General features: G+C 41.4%; 1 protein-coding gene and 1 long non-coding RNA gene across 6 annotated transcripts in view; one reads left to right on the top strand and one right to left on the bottom strand.

The window, feature by feature from the left end:
* LOC142465802 (uncharacterized) overlaps positions 1–199 on the top strand; it is a 39,891-nt gene extending 39,692 nt beyond the window's left edge. The window contains exon 3 of the long non-coding RNA XR_012787981.1: positions 85–199. This is a non-coding gene — a long non-coding RNA (uncharacterized LOC142465802). The remainder of the gene's footprint in view (positions 1–84) is intronic.
* The window catches only part of U2SURP (U2 snRNP associated SURP domain containing), a 93,576-nt gene that overhangs the window by 15,759 nt on the left and 56,661 nt on the right, over positions 1–21,156 (bottom strand). For 3 of the 5 annotated variants that reach the window (XM_075570093.1, XM_075570091.1, XM_075570090.1), the window contains exons 5-16: positions 16,820–16,887; positions 16,024–16,118; positions 15,680–15,715; positions 15,504–15,586; positions 13,685–13,850; positions 12,603–12,814; positions 11,193–11,236; positions 8,624–8,728; positions 7,938–8,004; positions 7,429–7,592; positions 6,352–6,514; positions 5,992–6,071 (exon numbers count right to left, since the gene is read on the bottom strand). In XM_075570093.1, the coding sequence (XP_075426208.1) occupies positions 5,992–6,071; positions 6,352–6,514; positions 7,429–7,592; positions 7,938–8,004; positions 8,624–8,728; positions 11,193–11,236; positions 12,603–12,814; positions 13,685–13,850; positions 15,504–15,586; positions 15,680–15,715; positions 16,024–16,118; positions 16,820–16,887 (1,283 nt within the window). Of the gene's footprint in view, positions 1–5,991; positions 6,072–6,351; positions 6,515–7,428; positions 7,593–7,937; positions 8,005–8,623; positions 8,729–11,192; positions 11,237–12,602; positions 12,815–13,684; positions 13,851–15,503; positions 15,587–15,679; positions 15,716–16,023; positions 16,119–16,819; positions 16,888–21,156 lie in introns of those variants that run through there. The other 2 variants (XM_075570092.1, XM_075570094.1) reach the window with 2 other exon arrangements.

Below are 21,156 nucleotides of genomic sequence, written 5' to 3' on the forward strand. Positions count from 1 at the left end.
TCAAGCTGAAAACTCAAGATGAAGGCATTTTTTAACCATAATGTACAGTGCGATTGATATAGAATATTGTCTCTTTCTTTACAGACCCAGATGTCCAAGAAGCACCAGCCATTGCAAAGAAAAAGACAAGATTGTACATTTGGAAGAAGTGGCGACGTTGTATTGTCCTGTTCTATTATTATTTTTGCATTTATTATCCTGTCCAAATAAAAATGTTCATTCTTTAAATATACTTTTGTGTGTGTACATGTTTTTACTGTCTAGACACTTACAGTAGTACTATAACCAACGTTCTTAAGGCATTTAAATATATTAAAAGGTCATTGATACTGTACAGACTACAGCATGTACAAAATACAGTATAAAGTTAGAAAATTAAAGTGTTTGCTACTATTTAGCTACACCAACGGCAGTAGTACTGTACTACTGTCTTGCAGATACAGTATCAAGCAACTCCTTGAGGAAATGCACTGTATCTTACTGTACAGTAATTTACATAGTTACATAGTAGATGAGGTTGAAAAAAGACGTACGTCCATCAAGTTCAACCTATGCTAAATTTAGACAACAGATACTTTATTCTATATCTATACTTACTTAGTGATCCCTGTATACCTTTCCCATCTAAAAAGATGTCCAACCTTTTTTTGAACAAATCTATTGTATCTGCCATCACAGTCTCCATGGGTAATGAATTCCACATTTTAACTGCCCTTACTGTAAAGAACCCTTTCCTTTGTTGCTGGTGAAATTTCCTTTCCTCCAACCTTAAGGGATGGCCCCGAGTCCTTTGTACTGCCCGTGGGATAAATAGTTATTTTGAAAGCTCCTTGTGTTGTCCCTGAATATATTTGTATATAGTTATCATATCCCCTCTTAGATGCCTCTTTTCTAATGTAAATAAATCTAATTTATCTAGCCTCTCCTCATAAGTTCGAATGTCCATCCCCTTTATTAATTTGGTGGCTCTTCTCTGCACTCTCTCTAGTTCCATAATGTCTTTTCTTAGGATTGGTGCCCAAAATTGTACTCCATATTCAAGGTGTGGTCTTACTAATGCTTTGTAAAGGGGCATAATTATGTTTACTTCCCTTCCATCCATTGCCCGTTTGATGCAAGATAAGATCTTGTTTGCCTTTGCAGCTACTGCATGACATTGGGCACTATTGCTAAGCCTGCTGTCTACAAGCACTCCTAAATCCTTCTCCATCAAGGATTCTCCCAATATATCTCCATTTAATTTGTAAGTCGCCTTTTTATTCTTGCATCCCAAATGCATAACCTTACATTTATCTGTATTAAACCTCATTTGCCATTTACCTGCCCACGTTTCCAGTCTCTCCAAGTCCTTCTGAAGAGAAATTACATCCTACTCTGATTCTATTACCTTACACAATTTAGTATCATCAGCAAAGATGGAGACTTTGCTCTCGATCCAACCTCAAGGTCATTAATAAACAAGTTAAAAAGCAGGGGTCCCAGTACCGATCCTTGAGGTACTCCACTCACGACTTTAGCCCAACCTGAAAAAGTTCCATTTATGACAACCCTCTGTTGTCTGTCCTTTAACCAGTTTTCAATCCAGGTGCATATATTATTACTGAGTCCAATTTTCTTTATTTTGTACACCAACCTCTTGAGTGAAACCGTATCAAACGACTTTGCAAAATCTAAGTAGACCACATCAACTGCATTGCCCTGGTCTAAATTCCTACTTGCCTCCTCAAAGAAACAAATAAGGTTAGTTTGGCAAGATCTATCCTCCAGAAATCCATGCTGACTATTACTAATAATTTTGTTTTCCATTAGGTATTCCTGAATATTATCCCGTATTAAACCTTCAAGTAGTTTCCCTACTATTGAAGTCAGGCTTACAGGTCTGTAATTCCCCGCGTGTGATCTAGCTCCCCTTTTAAATATAGGCACCACATCTGCTTTACGACAATCTTGTGGTACTGAGCCTGTGGAAATGGAGTCCTTGAATATTAAATATAATGGTTTTGCTATTACTGAGCTTAACTCCTTGAGAACTCTTGGATGTATGCCATCGGGGCCAGGTGCCTTATTTACAATAATTTTTTTCAAGTCGCTTATGAACTTCTTCCTCAGTTAACCAATTGGTCATTAATATGGAGGTTGTGGCTTCCTCCTGTGGCACTACTATTGAACTTGATTCTTCCCTTGTAAACACAGAGGCAAATAATTTGTTTAATACCTCTGCTTTTTCCTCATCTCCAATAATCTGCCTACCCATCTCACACTGAAAGGGTCCTATATTTTCTTTTCTCATTTTTTTGTTATTAAGGTACTTAAAGAACTTTTTAGGGTTGACCTTACTTTCTATTGCAATCCTTTTTTCATTATCGATTTTTGCTAATTTAATTGCCCTTTTGCAATTTTTGTTACATTCCTTATAATTTTGATACGATGTCTCTGTCCCTTCTGACTTAAAGAATCTAAACGCCTTCCTCTACTTGTCCATTTCCTCCCCTACCTGTTTATTTAGCCACATTGGTTTTGACTTATTTCTTTTATACTTATTACCCAAGGGTATACACTGATAAGTGTGCTTTTCTAACAATGTTTTAAAGACTGCCCATTTATCTTCTACATTTTTCCCTGCAAAAACATCATCCCATTGTATTACTACTAGATTAGACCTCAGTTTATTAAAATCTGCCTTTCTAAAGTTTAAAGTCTTTGTTGAACCCAAGTACAGTAATCTGTTTTTTGATAATTTATTTCAAATGAGACCATGTTATGATCGCTGTTACCCAAATGTTCCAGGACTTGAATATTTGTTATTACTTCTACATTGTTTGATATGACCAAATCCAGAACTGCCCCTCTCCTAGTTGGTTCCTCAATAATTTGGGTCATATAATTATCTTTAAGCACCCCCCAAAAACCTGTTTCCTTTTGTTGTAAAGCTAATCTCATTGCCCCAGTCTATGGATAACTAAAATCCCCCATTATGCAAACATGACCCAGTTTTGATGCCTTCTCCATCTGCAAATGTATTTTAGCTTCCTCAATCTCACAGATATTTGGTGGTTTATAGCATATTCCCACAAACATTTTCTTTATACTTTTACCTCCACTGCTAATTTCTATCCACAAGGTCTCTACATTTTCATCATTCCCTTCATAGACATCATCCCTTATGATAGGTTTTAGATCTGGTTTAACATATAGACATACTCCACCTCCCCTTCTATTTGTTCGATCCTTCCGAAAAAGAGAATACCCCTTTCAATTAACTGTCCAGTCATGAGTTTCATCCCACCATGTTTCAGTAATGCCTATGATATCATACTGCTCCCTTGCAGCTATTAATTCAAGCTCCCCCATTTTATCTGTCAGGCTTCTTGCAATAGCAACATGCATTTAAGGTTTTTTTTCAGCCTGTACTATTATCTTATCTGCTCCTTCCTTTCTGCTCCCACTTGGTTTAGTCTTTAGAAGTTTTCTAGTATTATCTCTATTTACTATGGGTATCTCACTGCTTGTCAAACTTGCACTTGCCCCCATTCTACCTCCATACCACCTTGTATCCTCATCTATTCTATTTAGTTCATTATCTGTTTCATTCCCCTCCCCCCTCCATCCTAGTTTAAAATCTCCTCCAACCTTTTTAGCGTTCTCCCCCCTAGCACAGAAGATCCCTCTTCATTGAGGTGCAATACGTCCCTAGAATATAGATGGCACCTCTCAGAAAAGGAGTCCCAGTGCTCTAAAAACCCAAACCCCTCCTTCCTACACCACTTTCTTAGCCATGCATTCACCTCCCTGATCTCTGACTGTCTCCCTGCGGTAGCGCATGGCACTGGTAGTATTTCAGAAAATACTACCTTGGAGGTCCTTGCCTTAAGCTTTTGGCCTAGATCCCTGTAATCATTTTTTAGGACCCTCCATCTTTCTCTAACTTTGTCATTGGTGCCAACATGTACCAAGACCGCCGGGTCAATCCCAGACCCCCCCCCCCCAACAATCTGTCTACCCGATCCGTAATGTGCCAAACCCGAGCACCCGGGAGACAAACTGTTCGGTCCATGAGGTCCCGGCAACAGATTGCCCTATCTACCTTCCTAATAATGGAGTCCCCTACCACCACAATCTTTCTTTGCATCTGAGCATCCTGAGTCCCCACTGTGCTGGAGGAACTATTCCCCTGGCTGCTAGAGGAATTAGTCTCCCCCAGCCTTGCCATTTCTGCCCCAACATTCCCAATATCTTCACTCAACATGGCAAATCTATTGGGATGTGTCAGCTCAGAAACGACCTGCCTCTCCCTATTGCCCCTGCTTCCCCTTCTGTCACCCAGCTACCTACCTGCTCCTCACTAACAGCAACTAAGATACCTACCTGCTCCTCACTAAAAGCGCCACCATCTGCACCACTAGTCGAAGCAAGGGCCTGCTCAGTGAGCTCTAATTCCCTTTCAAGAATGTCCCTCAATATTGCAAGTTGCTTCTTCAGATCAGCAATCTGATTCTAAAGAGACCACCTGCTCACACTTCTCACAGCGGTATGCTCCTTGGAACAGCTGCTCCAAGTGCACATACATGTGGCAAGATGTGCATTGAGTGGCATTTTCAATCCTGCTCATTCTAGCAACTATGAAGTTTAGAAGTACTAACAGTAAACTGTACTTCAATAAACTATACCTTGTTTAACTGCTTCCTTGTTCAAACTGCACACACTTTAACCAACTAGCACTTCAAATCAACCACACAGATCAATCAGTACACTCAAGCTCAGGATTCGTTAGAAGCCCCTGTTTAAATAGGGACACCCAACAGGTGTGTTAGGTTATCAATTAACTAACCCCACCCACTGCAGGTGTGTTAGGCCAGCCAATTAACCAACCATACCCACTCTGCCTCAGGCAGGAGAAAGGGAAGAAAAAGTGACAGCATTTAATTTAATTAGGAACATCAGATCACGCACACGCACAAATGTGATGACACGCATATGCATTTCAACAAGGTTCCAATTTGAGAAACACTCATTCGTGGAAAACATATTTTACATTCGGCAGGAGAGGCGACGTTGAATTTTTGTATTTTTGGCTAAGGAGCCTCAGAAAGGACTTCTTCCCATATATACTGTATAAACTCATAACGTTATTCTTCAACTTACAATTACACACACTTGAAGTACTGTATGGCAATAAAAGACAGGTTGAATTGCAATTAGATTTTTAAGACAACTCGATCGCCCACTTCAGTTTCGACGGTTTTGCAGACAACGCTAAAATGCTATTTTTTGCACTCGATCAAAAGACTAATAATCTCACGTCTTAACACAAGAATATTTCAAGAAATCATGCACCATGACCCGGTAAGCAAAGGGGTACAACGCGTGAAATGTTCGAATAACGGCCGCTGCATCTGTATATTGCAATGCACAGCGACGTAGGCTCGTCACTGAACAGGATCCGCAAGGACAACATGTGACATAGAAACACCGTAGAGTAAGTTGGGAAAAGATAGATGTCCAAGTTCAGCCTTTGTTAAATTTTTGTTAGGCGAGATAATCAGCCCAGATTTATTGTTATATTGATCTAGAATAAGGCAAACAATTGGAAAATGGTTCACTGGCTTTTATATCTCAGGGAGAAAATAAATTCTTGCTGACTTAATGATAAAGACTTGAGGGGTTTTGTCCATTTTTATCAGATTCCTGTATACATTTCTTAAAAACATCCAGTGCATCAGACTCCGTAAGGTAGTAAGTTCCACATTGTCCCTGTCCTTACTGTAAATCATTTTCTTTGCTGGTGACATTTACTCTCTTCTAATCACAGGTGATGACTGTCAATTATACTGTCCTTGGGATACTACAATTCAATCACTACATTCCCATATTCAGTAACCAAACAATGTTGACAAGTTTGTGGACTTAAAACATTGTACTTTTTGGTAATCATTGCATGAATTGTTGGTATATATTTTAAGTCAATACAAGCACCAATAGGGAAACACTTACAATTTTCTGTAGTATGAAGCATTGGCAACTTTAGCTGAAGAATTGTATAAGACATCGGACACCAGGTACAGTCGGGCAATCTACAGAAAACACAAAAGAACAGAGTTAAGTGCTGGTCACTGTTTATTAAAATCCTTTCATGCACCACAGTAGTTCTTAAAATCCTTTGGGGTCAGTGGTCCCCAGGGAAAGGCTGAAGAGGGACACTGCATTTGTACACAGGGGAATGCACGGAGCTTGCATACAAATAAGCTACAATTTGGATTGGCTCAGGGCCCAGAGGAGAGGTAGGATAACCACTGATGTGCCCCTGAAACAAAACCCAAAAACCAGCTAACACGAACAAGCAACCAACAGTACCTTTTTAGGAAGTGGGGTCTTCAAAATGGACAAGGACTCTGTTACACAGTCCACAATTTCCTCCGCAGCTTCAGCGTGGTTCAGGCAGAACACCATGGCTTCACCAATGTCAGTTTTCCTCGGTGTTAACCCTCGCAGAACCTCCTCCAATTTGTCCCTCTGCCTAAAAACAGAAAATAGCCGATTGATCAGCGGGCTGTGCAAACACATCGGTTGTTGCGATTTGCCCACCAAGCAGCTAAACTAAAATGTTTAGTGTATATTTTTGCAGCAATAAAAAGGCACTCAGTGAAGAGTGGATCCATGGTTCCTGACAGATATAAATTGGGTACAATATATTATAAAGTGAAGTGGTATAATAAAGGGTTTATCTGAGAAGACGAACACACACACACAAAGTTTTATTAGTTTAGGGGGCTTTAGGGCAAGGCGTTTAGGCACTTACCTTAGCGGCGAAGTGGCCAGATACAAGGCAAAGCATTGGCGGTCATATGGTCGCGCAAATGACCTATACCGTGTATAAGGGCTGTTAAATTATTTCCCTTCATCATGCCAAGTTAACCATAACTAAACCAAGTCCTACTAATGTGGTTTGTAACCATTTTGCGGTAGACCGATGCTGGTCATTCCAACGTTCTCTGTTCCTTTCAATGATCCTCCAACTTAGCAGCATATAATGTGCTAGGTATGGGATGGCCAACTCCAGTCCTCAAGGGCCACCAACAGGACAGGTACTAGGGATATCCCTGCTTCAGCACATGTGGCTCACTCAGTGGCTCCGTCAGAATGACAATGTTGGGAAGGAGGATGCATGGAAAGGGCAGCATTTAGTTTTACGATTCCATATTTCCTTACCACACTTAGAGAGACATTTAGTGGTCCTCCTAGAAAGTTGTGAACCACTGATATCACTCATAATTTTACTGTAAGTCATTCTTGACTTTGCCTGACCAATGCTCAACTTTTTCCATACCATTCTCCACTGTATAATTATCTGATGCTAGGCCCGCTTGCAGAATGCTAGCAGCGGTGTTTCCTCATGCATTAAAAACAAACTATTAGCCAGGAGGTTCTTACTCTTCTTTAAGGGTTCCTTTTTTGATGGGCTCATCTACGAACGCCTCCGTCTCCTGCTCTTCAGTCATCCCGTGTAGGTATGGATTTAAGGGCGGCGGCCTCCAGAACGAGCCGTTCTTAAACATCCGGAAGTCTTCAGTCCGCCATTTTGTTGGGGAATCTCCCTGCATGGAGATAAGTTGTAAAAACCTGCACGTGAAGATCCCAACATATCCCCCTCCGACAGCCTGACATTTTAAGATTTTTTTTTTTTTAAAGAACATTGAGAACATGGTATATATTAATTCTTATACAACAGTTCTAACTGCTGACAAGTTATTTTTTAAGACCATGTTTTTCAAACAGACACATTTTAAGCAAAGAATGAAATAGTGGAATGCATCTGCCATCATTTCAGGACTCCCAGACTCTCTGAGGCAATGGGATTTAAAATCTGATACTGCCATCAGAGAAGCTCAAATATCTGTTACCAAGAGCCGTGGGTCTCTCCATGTATGCAGATAACTTGCCTGTAGTATTGAGTAAAGTTTCCATCGGTAGTACACGTGAGCAGGGGTCTGGTTTTCAAACAGAAACCTGCAAATAAAAATGTGCCCTGATGTGTATTATTCAATGTAGTAACAACCAAGATTACACATTTCTAGGTCTCACACCACCCCTCAAAAAAATAGAATACCCTACCAAGAGAATTAGTAGAAAAGATCTGGTATACTGCAGTTCATTTCCTCCTTGTGATACAGTATCAGTGGTCGCTGAGCTTCAATGCATTGCTACGTAGCAGTGATGTGCCCTACATCCCGACCGAACCAAGTGTGAAATCTCACTGTCTAAAGCCCATTGTATTCAGTTTAGTAGAAATACATGGAAATAAAACTAAAATAGGATTTCTCACCCTAGAATAACCATATTGTGCAAGGTGTCAATGGACAGAAGGCTCCGTTCCAGATGTGTTCTCCCAAAAATCATGTTTTCCCCCAAATTATCAAAGCAGTTACAATAAAATGACGGATTGAAACGCGTAGTTTATATTACTTTCTGTAAATAAAAATTAATTAAAAAAACCCTTCCCGTGCCTTACATTTGTTCCTGGACAAATCAGATGTAAGGTGATCAGACATAAGTAGTATTTAATTGTGACCACACTCCCCACGCGATCATTTCAAAATCCATTGAACAATGAGACTAAAATAATCACCTGAACATTGGGTTGTTTATTTCTCGGTTCATGATCATGGCTTCAAACATTGGCCCTTCACGCACCACAAACTCGATCATTCGATGGATCAGAGCGAGTAAATTCCTACAACGACAGTACAGTTAAAGAAAAATGTATTCAGACCCTACCGCTAGTTACACTCCACCTATACTGCGCACTAGACAAGACTCTGCTGTGAGACTACCTGGCATTTCTATAATGGACAGGAATTAGGAGCCCGAGTAACCGCTGAATAGATGGCGGGATTTGCAATGCACTGCAGAGCAAGGAGCAGTCTACAGCAGCAGTGAAAGAGTTTAAAAAAAAATAATATATATTGGCTTTAAGTCAACTGCTTTTACAATGCACTTTGCTATTATTTTCTGGTGTGATTCATCTAGTGTTATGTAATACCAAACTAAAAGGGCAGCTGGAAATGGTGTAACTCCATAAAAATTCACACTAATCTTATTTAGAATTAACCAAGTGCATTGGGTTTCAAATTAAACCTTACTACACTGACTGTATAAATGCAAGAGAACGGCTAATATGGGAGTATCAAGTGAACGATGGCAAGGAAATGAGTAAGGCAACATCCTTCTGTCAACACACAAGATGAGTTAGAGTTCTTAAATCTCCATGAACACAAAGCACTGCTCAGTGTCTTATTAATTAATCCGCTACCCCACCCCATCCTCCATTTTAAGCGGGTTGACCCATGTGGCAATGTATGGGGGCTGTAATACAATGCCCATCAGAGGATGACAATCTTCTTAAAGAAGTATAATAGGGAGTATTCAGGGACAATGACAGAAGGATATCGGCTCTATACATATGATATCATTTAAACATTTCTAAAGAGGCCAACACCCATAGAAACCTAATCAAAGTTGAACACGCGAGAACAAAAATGTGGGGTTTCTGCTAAGAGAATCCCAGAAAGACCTATGGTGTCAGGAGTAAGACTGGTATCAGGAATAGGGAGAATGTGATTGATAATTAATTGGATTTGTATACCTGCTTGTAGCTAAATTTGGATCATTAAAAAGCATAGGCATAAATATAGAAAATAATTCCCTACAATATTAACCCAGTAAACCTAGAACACGGTGCATTGTAATCTAATATGTCCAAATTCCAATTAAGCACCAATAGAATAAAAAACACACCCATTTGTAGTTGCGTTCAGTTCTTAAACTTCACTTGGCAACAAGCTTATTGTAACCAAGATGTATACTGCCCTCTAGCTGTAGACCAGGGGTGGCCAACTCCAGTCCTCAAGGGCGACCAACAGGCCAAGTATTGGGGATATCGCTGCTTCCGCACAGGTGGCACAATCAGCGTTGTCGACTGAGCCACTGATTGAGCCACTTGTGCTGAAGCAGGGATATCCCCAGTACCTGACCTGTTGGTGGCCTTTGAGAACTGAGTTGGCCACCCCTGCCATAGACAAAAAAAAAAAAATTACCCTTCCCATTTGTTTTTGACATTAGGGGGCGTTTAAGTCTAGCAGAAAAAACAGTGTAGTACAAATGGATGTTCGTTAAAAGTAAATTGGTTAAAAAAAAAGATATACAAAAAAAAAAAAAAAAAACCTTGAGCTTTAATTTGGCCAAAAACTATTTATAGTCTATCAATTATAAACAACAACCACATTTATTCAAGTCGATCGTACCAATGTCTGGTCAAAAACTGTATACTCTCCCAATCCATCCCTTGAGGTTTTCCTGGTCCCCCGCTGCCGCAGACAGGTCAGCTGTGGTGTTGCTCACCAAGGCCAATGTCAAAGGTCAAAGGTAATTTGAGTTTGGTGTCTGATTGACTTTTCAAGTAGGGTTGTAGATTACGTCTTGAAGAAAAGACTGCGCTTGACTGAGCAAGAGTACATGCAGCATCTCACCAACCTACTTCCCAAGGCTCATTCAACCACTATTTAGTGTAGGGCGAATTGTGTATATGGCCAGTGTTCGACAAACCTATACATTTGCTCGCCCCGGGCGAGTGGATTTAGCCCCCGGGCGAGTAAATATTGGCCCAAGCAGCACACGTTTGGTACTAGGTGGCGAGTAGATTTTTTTGTGTGGCGAGTAGATTTTTTGGTGATTTGTCAACCACTGTATATGGCTATATTTGAAAAAACAAGTCGCTTTTTCAGATGAGTCGCTTATGCTCACCAGTTGCAAAACAGAAAGGGGGGGCAGGGGAAGAAGACAATCTCTTCTCATTTAATGGTGCTAAAGAACCGTACCAAAAGCTAACCGGCCACAGCGGCTTAACGCACATGGAACTAAACTAGTGTCTGTAGTGTAATCAAAAAAGACCCCCCCCCCCCCAGAAATACATATTTAACAGCACAACTCTGCTACGTGTCATCACGGGATTTACTCTACGTTTCCGCACAACTAACAGAGAAAGGTTGGAAACAAGCAGCACGATTTGATAACCCTTCTATCCTGTTGCTCAGTGAAGCTTCAACCCCCTCCTCAAGACCACCAACCAATTCTTTGTAATTTCCGAAGGGGATATTTTCTATATTCATATCAGTAATAATAAAGAAAAAAAAATGTACCTTTCTGTTGGGATAACCACTTTGACTATGGCTTGCGACAGAGTCTGTATATGAAGTCACATCAGATAATAAACATAGAATATGTGAGTATTGTTAACAAGCAGAAAATACACATATGCATTAAAATACTACACATCTATCACACGTTTTTGCAGGCACTTCTGGAAAGTCTCATACTAACTATTCTATATGATATAAAAGGAGAGTGTGGGTATATATGTCCAATTACTCTCAAAGGGGTTGGTATCTGAACACTCCTGAAATAATGCACGTTAAGGCGCCAATTAGGTACTACACTGAAAAACAGTACGACAAGGATGGAATCATTTATTCAAACTTTTCTACTGAGCTGCACCAGACTAAATTATACTTTATTCTTGCCGAGAAGAACTAGATTTTTCCAAAAATATATTTTCTTAGCCTTAAAAAGGCTCAGAGGCACAACATCTCTTCTGTATTTCAACAAGTAAATCGGGGGTAATATTTGCCAAAGGAAGAAAAGATAAAACGCATGGTTGGTTAAAAATGATACCAGTTTGGCCAACATGTCCATACACACAAGCTCTCAGGGCCATTCCGTTTCTTCTTTCAGGCATCTACATACAGTACCAAACAGTTTTGTCTTTTAATGGATGTTTCTAAGTGATCTGTAAGATCAGTACTTGAGCACATCCATCTATTCAACTAATTTGTCCCACTTGGTTGTACCAGCAACTATGAGTTTAATAGGAGGAGTAGATGGACAGGACATAAGTATAATGTTTAAAATGCACTGGAGCTTCTCATTTTTGCAGCACAAAAAGGTCTTTTAAGACAAGAAACTTACAGAGGTTTCTGAAATTGTATCCAAATGCCAACACAGATTAGGAAACAAGGGGTATTCCCCACCACCAATTCCCAGAGTTTGAAACACACATCCCCCAATATAGAGGACACTTGAGCAGTCCCAGAAGCTTGCGTTTATTTTTTAATTATCAGATAAGTAATAAGTACCCTATTTTTAACCAACCAAACATATGTTTTCTTCTTTGCAGACTTACATGGTACCATTCTCCAACTGCATTTCTTCCCAAAGCTTAGAAAACACTACACTACTTCTGAATATCACTTGGACTAATAAGTACCTATCATTTTCACCTTTAAAATTCTCCTGCAGTAAGATGCAAAAACACCTTTAACTATATACCCAACCCTCTATGTGACAACTACATTACACTGGCTTGAAACACCCAAGATAATTACTGACATATTATGGAGTTCTATGTAGCTATGTATATAAGTGTATACACTTATGCGGAGTAAGCAGAAGGGGAGCCGCGCTACAATTCCTAGCTACAATATGTATACAAACACTTTGCAAACCAGTACCACAGATTATCAATAACTAAACATTAATGTTTCCTTAATTACCTTCTCAAAATCCTCCTTGTTTTTTGGTGGTGGTAACATTGGAGTATTGGGATTCTTTAATCGCTCCCTGGGCTGGGCATTGAAAGGCAGTCCAGAAGGAGGGGGAGGCAGTGTGTGCTCCATCATAGACGGGGGAATATATATTGGGTGAGGAGGGATAGGCACAGCTTTGCCCCATCCCAATTTCATTTCGAAGGCCATAATCTGTTTCCCTGTAAAAACAGAACGGATATGAGCCTACAAGTCTACATCTTGTTTGGGTTAATAATGTGGTTGCAATCAACAAGTCGTAGCAAAACAATTCAGGCCCCTTTTACACAGAAACCCTTAACAACTTGGATATAATCAAAGATGGACACATTCCTGCTGAAAAAACAGCACTGCAAGAATCATTGAAGTACTTCAAGAGTGGCTAACTCCAGTCCTCTAGGGTGACCAACAGGCCAGGTATTGGGGATATCCCTGCTTCAGCACAGGTGGCTCAATCAGTGGCTCAGTCGAAGACTGCATCGCCTGTGCTGAAGCAGGGATATCCCTAAGGCTGAGCTCATAGTGCCGGCGACGTCAAAACAAATGCATTTCCGCCATCGCGTGCGCTTATAGTAAGCGCGACGTCGCGATCGCTGGAAGTCATCTCAATTTGATTTATCCAGTGACCGCAGCGTGATGTCACCGTCACTATAAGCGTAGCCTAATACCTGGGCGGTTGGTGGCTCATGAGGACTGGAGTTGGTCACCCCTGATGTACTTGTTTGAAAGACACTCAAACATGTACATGTATCATTAGTTGCATGAGTGTTGGATTAACAGGACTCAATAACTGGACGAAATTCTAAATTACAGTGAGGTTAAGGAACTACCGACTTCCATTAGGCCTGAGAGCATATTTTAAATCATGAAACATACATTAGGATGCTGTGGCTTTCATTTATTTGTTCATATAATCCATTAAAATGGTACACAGTTCTTGGACAATTGTCTAAAGCAATGAAAATAAAAAACATTCAGAGAAGGATTCTGCTTCTAGGCACATCCAACAAACCATTTCTTCTGCTCTCCAAGCAATGAGCACCACTGCTTACCATTCAAGTTTTTTAAAGCTCTTTCAGCATCCCGTCTGTTCATGAAGGCTACAAAGCCACAATTCCTCTCTCTTGCTCTCTCTTCATCCGTTCGTGGCCACATAATCTTTACGCTAGCCAATGGCCCAAATCGCCCAAATTCCTGACACAACATCTCTTCGTTCATCTAGAAACAAACAGACTTGGGCTCAGGATACAGTGGACAGAATTTATTTGGGGAACTGTCTTCCTACTATTCATTTATCATACAGGAATATTAAAAACACACCAATGGATTAATTGCAAATTTCCTTCTGATTATGGTCAGTTCGTCAGGGTTCAACACTGATCTTTTTTTCAGTGAGGCGCTGTCACATGCCACCATATCGAGGCTCATTACATCGGACTCAGCACGCAGGAATGCCTAATACAATGCCACTCTACATATGTTTCTCTGCTGCCATTACATTGTACAGCAGGGAATATAATATATTTATTGTGTGCGCTTTTCAACAGGGTGATTTAATTTTTTTATTTTTTTTAAATAAAAGGGTTGAAGCAGGGGGTCTTTGGCACTGAACTCCATTCATTTCAGCTCCGGGAAGCCCCTGCTTCTGGAGATACTTACCTCCGAAGGGGGGCCGGTATCTCCTGCAGTTTTCAGCTTCCTTGTCACATGGGCCAACAGGAAGCTGTACCAGGTGATGTCACGCTTTCTATTGGCCCGCGGTGCCATGGAGCTTTGAATAGTAGACATATAGTGAACCCTGGAGTGGACCTCTAGAGGCAAGGGGTCCCCACAGCTGAAATGAATGGGGTTCAGCTCCGGAGACCCCCTGCTTCCCTTCTGTGTAAACATAAGACATTTAATTAAAAACACAGCTTGGATTGCCTCATAAAAAACATAGCTAAAAAAAGCAACACAGATGTAAAAGAACGTTTCACGTAGGTCATGCCCCAGCAGGGGTCATTACTGTGTCTTCAACTTTTACATTGTAAACGGCTCAGACCAAGGCCGTCTTCGCATTAACAATGGCACACAGGTTTTATTAACGAAAGGCAACAAAAGCAGTCGGATAACATGTGAAAAATCTATTTTAGCGCAATATAAATCCAACATCTGCACTATTACCCATGAGCACTTCAATGGATATACTTAACAGGTATGTAACCATTTGGGCACAGCTGATAGCCAACATACATGTTACTAAATATACGTTTGAATCTTAGACATGTAGCGCCATTTATTCTTGCAACGGGTATAAAAACTTTATCCTACAGAGGCATTAAAAAAAGTCAACGATACTTCGCGTTCAATATTGAACACACCCGCGCCAAGAGAAAGATTTGCTGTTGGAACACACGAGAGAATGTTCAGCGGTTCCCTATTATGCAACAATAAGAACAAGAACACCAACATAGAAAAAAAAAAAAAATACACGCATAGGGAATATGCAGCAAACGTGGATTTATGGCGAACAGAAATAGCGTTGTGAAAACAGGGAAGACTGGCTATTTCTCCCCAATCGTGATGTGTCAGAAGGGACTGTCCATCCCAAACCATCATAATGGAGGAGAAATTGCCTCTTTTCAGCACGGTATTGCTGGATGCTATAAATCCACATTTACTGCATACTCTCCGTCAGGCTGTTCTAATTTGTTGGTATGCCGTTTCCCTTCCGTATTTCTGCATTCTTTTTTTATATACCTCTGTGGCGGGTATCGGGGTAGTCAGACCGCCCTTTTTTTGATATTAAGACTACAGAGTAGTGAGCGCAAAAACGGCTGCTTTTGATGCCAGTAGCGCCTTAATACCCAGGATTTCCAGCCAAATCATTACCTGAGGATTGATGTTCCCAAGATACAAATTTGTGGTGGTCGGATCTCCCACGTCATGCGACCCTGGGGCGTAATCGTCGAGGGCTGGAAAAGGAAGGGAGATACAGATCTGTCACATGGCTGGAAAAGTCTAGAAAATTAATATAGAATAAATGTTTCATGAACTAAGCATATTACCACCACCAGCGGTTCTGTTTCGCCTTGAGGGAGCATCTGATATAAGAGAAAAAAAACAATGTAACACATCGTAAAAACGTCATTCTGTGCGCAGCAAAAAGCCCTCGGCCACTAGGGACGTGCAACTTTTTTTGCCCAACTTGGAGTTCGCAGTTATAGTGCAAAACTAACGTGTAGTAGGCTGCAAATATAGTTCCTACGTCAAAATTGGACAACCGCTCTTAAATCGTTGATCCTGTAAGCTCCTGGGAAATATTCGCAAGGTTTACCAGTTTGGGGGAAATAAGAGGGCGGTATTAGGGCAATATGGGAGCGATATGGGCGCGATATGGGGGGCAACGGACCTGTGCGCCGCTGACCTTCAGAGTCTGACTGAGGAGGCTCAAATCTGCTGGTTCTGCCTTTTGTTTTGTGCCGCTCATCCCTCTCCTCCTGGATTCTGTGAGGAATCGGTAACAATGTTAAAACTGCAGACAAAGCAATATCCTACATTTTTTTTTTTTAATAAATCAGTTCTGTACTATGAGAAAATACTTGTAGCATTTTTTTTAAACAACTCTGAATTACATTTTTAATGTATTATAATGTAACCAGCATTTTGTGTTTCTATAGCAACTGTTTACAAAGTCACATCCCCTTCCTCTTCTGAAACAGGCTCTGGGACACAACTTTTGGAACCCTGCCCTGTCTCTAGCGGTGCACTAATTGTATCTAGTGCCTGCCTGGTCACATGATCTTCCCCATAGAACTTTGCATCTTTGGTCCTATTCTGCTGCACTGACGGCCATTAAGTGAATCCCCGAGCCGAATCTTCGCCGATCGATCACAGGAGAACGGATCGACCGTCAACTTAGCCAATTACTTATAATTGTGTGGATTGTATTGATGCACATATTAAAGGGGAAACATTTTTATTAAAAAACCCAGCAGCTTGGACTGCTGGTTTAAAGTTAATGTATTCCTTTACAGAGAGATGTATTACATTAAGTACATGCAACCTTGTGTCAGTTTCGTTGTTTGTAACACAAGGTCCAAGAATGTCTTAAACAGTCACACAAATGCTGTATTGGAAAATACATGTATCACACAACGAATTATGAATGTCCTTACAGAGACTGGTTATCACATTAACAAACTTACTGTTTCAGTTCCTCTTTGAAAAGTTCCAAATTACTCTTTTTCTTTTCTTTCTCCCCTTTCTTCAGAGGCTGTAAATAAGGAACGTTAAAGTCAAGAGTGCATAAAACTCTGAATAAACTAAGAAAATGAATGACAAATTCGTCCAGTTTTTGGCACCTAAAATAGGAGTTTGGAAATTGATTACATTTTTCATGCAATGGTCTCCTGACTTTTCCCTTCTATAGTCATCACTACAATCTTCCAGAACATACAGGATCAGCTAGACCAGGGGAGGCCAACCCCAGTCCTCAAGGGCCGCCATTACAGGCCAGACTTGAAGGATATCCCTGCTTAAGCACAGGTGACAGTCAACGACAGCCACCTGTGCTGAAGCAGGGATATCCTTAAAACCTGGCCTGTTGGCAGAACTTGAGGACTGGGGTTGGTCACCCCTGGTCTAGACAATTGAACAAATGGCAAGCGCCTTTACACGACTGCACAACATAGCACAAAAAGCGGCTACAAACAGTTACCTGGTAATTCCCAGGGCTCTCCCGTAACATGCAAACCCTGCCTAGCAGCAACATTGCATAACCCAAATCATGAGCCTTCAGCTACCCATCACAGATATAATTGCATCAGACCCGTGACATTAGGTGCTAGCAGGTTTTGCATGTAATTACTGTATCTTGCAATCATTTCCAAACCTTTCAGTAGGAAAGCACTTCAAAATTAAGATGTTGGGTGTTTTTTTTTTTTTTTAAACTTGATGTCCTATCATATGTCCGCTAAGTTTTAGGCTAAGGCCCCGGTAACTCAGCTGCAACGCGCGCCCGCGAGATTGGCGGCGCGTGCAGCCGATTACCTGGTCTGCAGGAAGAGAGACCGGGGGGGGGGGCGTGGCGGGGGCGCGGCCATGACAGCACCCGGCAGGTTCGACCTCATTGGCTGAACCGCCGGGGGGCGTGCCGTATCGCTCGACGCTCAGCGCTGCAGCCCCCCCTCACTGCCCACACAAACTATCAATGATGCTACATGTAGGCTGCTACACAAGCAGAATTCTGCTGAAACACACAAAAACCTCTAATCATCAAGGTCAGGTTTAAAGGATATCCCTCCTTCAGCACATGTGGTGGTCATCCACTGAGTCACCTGCTGAAGCGGGGATATTCTTAACACCTGACCTGTTGGTGGCCCTTGAGGACTGGAGTCGCCCAGCCCGAAATAGAGGATGCGGAGAGGAGCGTCTGGGTGGACTTCATCCCAGGTTCACACCGTGAAGTGAGCCGTCACAAAATGCATTTGTAGCACGGTATTGAAGTGACGCTTGTCAGACTTGAAGCTCCTAAGATTGAAACGCCTTGCTCGGCTTATACACCGTCCATTATTTTATAAGACACATCAAAATTCAATATCACTGCAGCTCAAAAACGCGCCTCTCTTCCAATTCCTATTTATAGCATCTCTCTGTGGAGCAGAGATCAAAAGCTTCATGGGGTTGTCAGAGGCATTTCTAATGAAAGCAAAAATGATGTGCTAAATTATAACACTTTCAGGAGAAAACAAAAAACTAAATTCTACAGCCAGTCTATCTGGATGCCTCGAAACAGGAGTCTGACAATAACCTGAACAGGGGTATCTAAAAAGGATCAGCCTCCTTTTAAAAACACCGCCCCAACATTTTGAGAAATGTATATGTACGCTACAGAAGGAAAACAAAACCATATCTAAACTAGAACAATATTTATACGCTCTGGGTTTCTTCACTGGCAGCGGACATTTGCATTTTTAATGTGATTCAGCACAGTGGATGACAGTTGTCTTGGTGCTGTTTCAGCAGTAACTGGGATGTTTAAGTAATGAATCTGTAAGAGCACTAAACCTCACAAAAGTGTGTCGGCCTCCCATTAACAGTAACCCGCACTGGTCAAGAGAATATATATATTTCAGGGTGGGCGACACCAGTCCTCAAGGGCCACCAACAGGTCAGGTGTTAAGGACATCCCTGCTTCAGCACAGGTGGCTCAGTCGAAGACCACCACCTGTGCTGAAGCAGGGATATCCTTAAAACCTGACTTTGATGATTAGTTGTCTACCCCTGCTCTATTGCCTCCCACCGATTTGTGTTTCTGCAGAATTCTGCTTGTGTAGACACACACACACACACACACACACACACTTTGTTGATTTGGAATTAAACCGTAGAATTTCACTAAAATTGCCAGACAATTTGGAGGGGGGCAGGATTTGTGCATTTATTCTTCATAAATGTGAGACCAATTCTTTTCCTAGCTGCAAACTTCCTAAAGGGAGGAGCGTAGGATTTGTTTTCCATAAATGTATAGCCAGTTCTATTCCTAGCTGCATACTCCAGAGGTATTGAATTATATAGTGTTACTGATACATTCTGTTATAGGGGTATGTCTCAGCTCACCTAATTCTGTTATGTTGGATTTTTGGACTAGCCTGCCCTCCCCCCCCCCCTGCTTTCTGAACTCCTCAATTCTCCAAATTAGTAAATAGGTATAAATACATTTCTGTGACAGTCTGCATTTCACCCTCTACTGAATATGCGACAAGCATCTGACTGACGTCTATGTCACACACGTCAGTCAGATTTACTTTTTTTACACCTACAATTTTCCTTCATAATGCCTAGGGAACCTTGTTACTGGCTTTTGACAGTTTTTAATTGCACTAAATCACAGATAGCGTTATGCTTAAATCATTTAACCCTTCATGCACTCACATATTCCTCCAAGTTCAGTTCCTAGGACAATAAGAAATATAATGTAATCAGTTTGGTAGCTGCAGAAATGGAGTTTGCCTTGTCTGGGTTATCAGGTTCGAATCCTTTTTTGGACCGAAAGATGCCACTAAACAGTTCCTGTGTTAGAAGATTTAGGATCAAAATGTAGAATTTTATTAACAAATTGCCAGCCAATTTGAGAGGTGTGCAGGGGGGGGGGGGGGTGGGGTAGAGAGAGAAGGCGATCCCTTTTGTTTTTAATTATATATAATTATATATTTCCTCACGAAAATGTACACATTTTTAGGTCTTATTATGTAGCTATGGGGTGTGCAAACTGGGGTGCGCAGCGGTTAGAGGCCCCACGCTCTTCAGCGCGAGGCCTCTAACTCACTTACCTGAATTGAGCCGGCTTCAGGCAACGCGGGGTCACGTGATGTGATATCGCATGACCCAGTGGCGTAATTTGACGCCGCTTTAAAGGTATGGGGAGGGGAGGCACACAGGGGGACGCAGCGCAGGAAGTTTGTGCGCCTCTGATGTAGATTATCACTATATAAGAAACATAACGTAGACAATCAACTTACGTTAACTAAATTGATGTCACTGTATTATGTCTACAAGTGCCAGATACGCTGCGGGAGGTAAGATTACTATAACGGTTGAGTTCAAAATATTTGCACTCATTTTTTTTGGCCCGACGCGAGAGCTTCCGCTTCATTAATCTGGTCCACTGTGCGAACAGTGCACGAACTATCGCAATCTGGCGGGACTTGAAACTACCCATGGCACTCATTTTCCAAATGAGCTTTTTCAGCCCTCTTGGTGACCATCCTTTCATCAGGAAACATTTTCTGTCAGCGTTTTGGACCATAATTCGAGCTCTGTCTCAAGCACTTTATAACGTGCTTGTATTATTTCCTAACCATCATTTTGTAACTATGCGCTTGATGAGGTCATCACTCCATCAAGAATGCCAAAGAATATGAGATCATCAAATAATGCATTGTAATAATCTACAGTGACTGACCTATAAATTGCTCACATTTTCATGGAGTGATTTTTCTGCAAGATAAGCCGAAAAATAAAAGGGGATCCTGTTTTTTCTGAACACATTATGTATGTAAACACACACCATTTACCTGGGATATTTGAGTGTTTCTGTGCCGGTGCTTGACACAATACCCTACAAAAAACGGCAATGGCGTCACCAGCAGAAAGTTCCAATATGACCTCCTGGCGACATTGCAACTTCCTATTGAGCGCCGGAGCAAGCACTGGCCAAGGAGTCATCGTGCGGCCACTGAGCAAACATTTTTTTTGCCCGGCATCGAAGAAATTGGGGTGGAGCTGTCCCCCGAAGCTGATCAGTGGTCCAGCAACCTTTTTAAAGGATTGCAATAAGCATACTTCACAAGCGTTGTATATATTTGCTGTTCGACGCCTGAGCAGTAAGGCCTCGATACCGTGTAAAACGTCGGCTAGGAACGCCCATGTGGGTTAAAAAAAAAAGGAAGAAGGGGGGGGGGTACAACCTGCAACATAATCGTGTCTAGAAAGCAACAAAACCGTCAAGATCTTGAGAGTTAAACAATAAAAAGCAAACGGT

The sequence above is a fragment of the Ascaphus truei genome, chromosome 14 (genome assembly GCF_040206685.1).
Source record: "Ascaphus truei isolate aAscTru1 chromosome 14, aAscTru1.hap1, whole genome shotgun sequence".
In the NCBI taxonomy this organism is placed as follows: domain Eukaryota; kingdom Metazoa; phylum Chordata; class Amphibia; order Anura; family Ascaphidae; genus Ascaphus; species Ascaphus truei.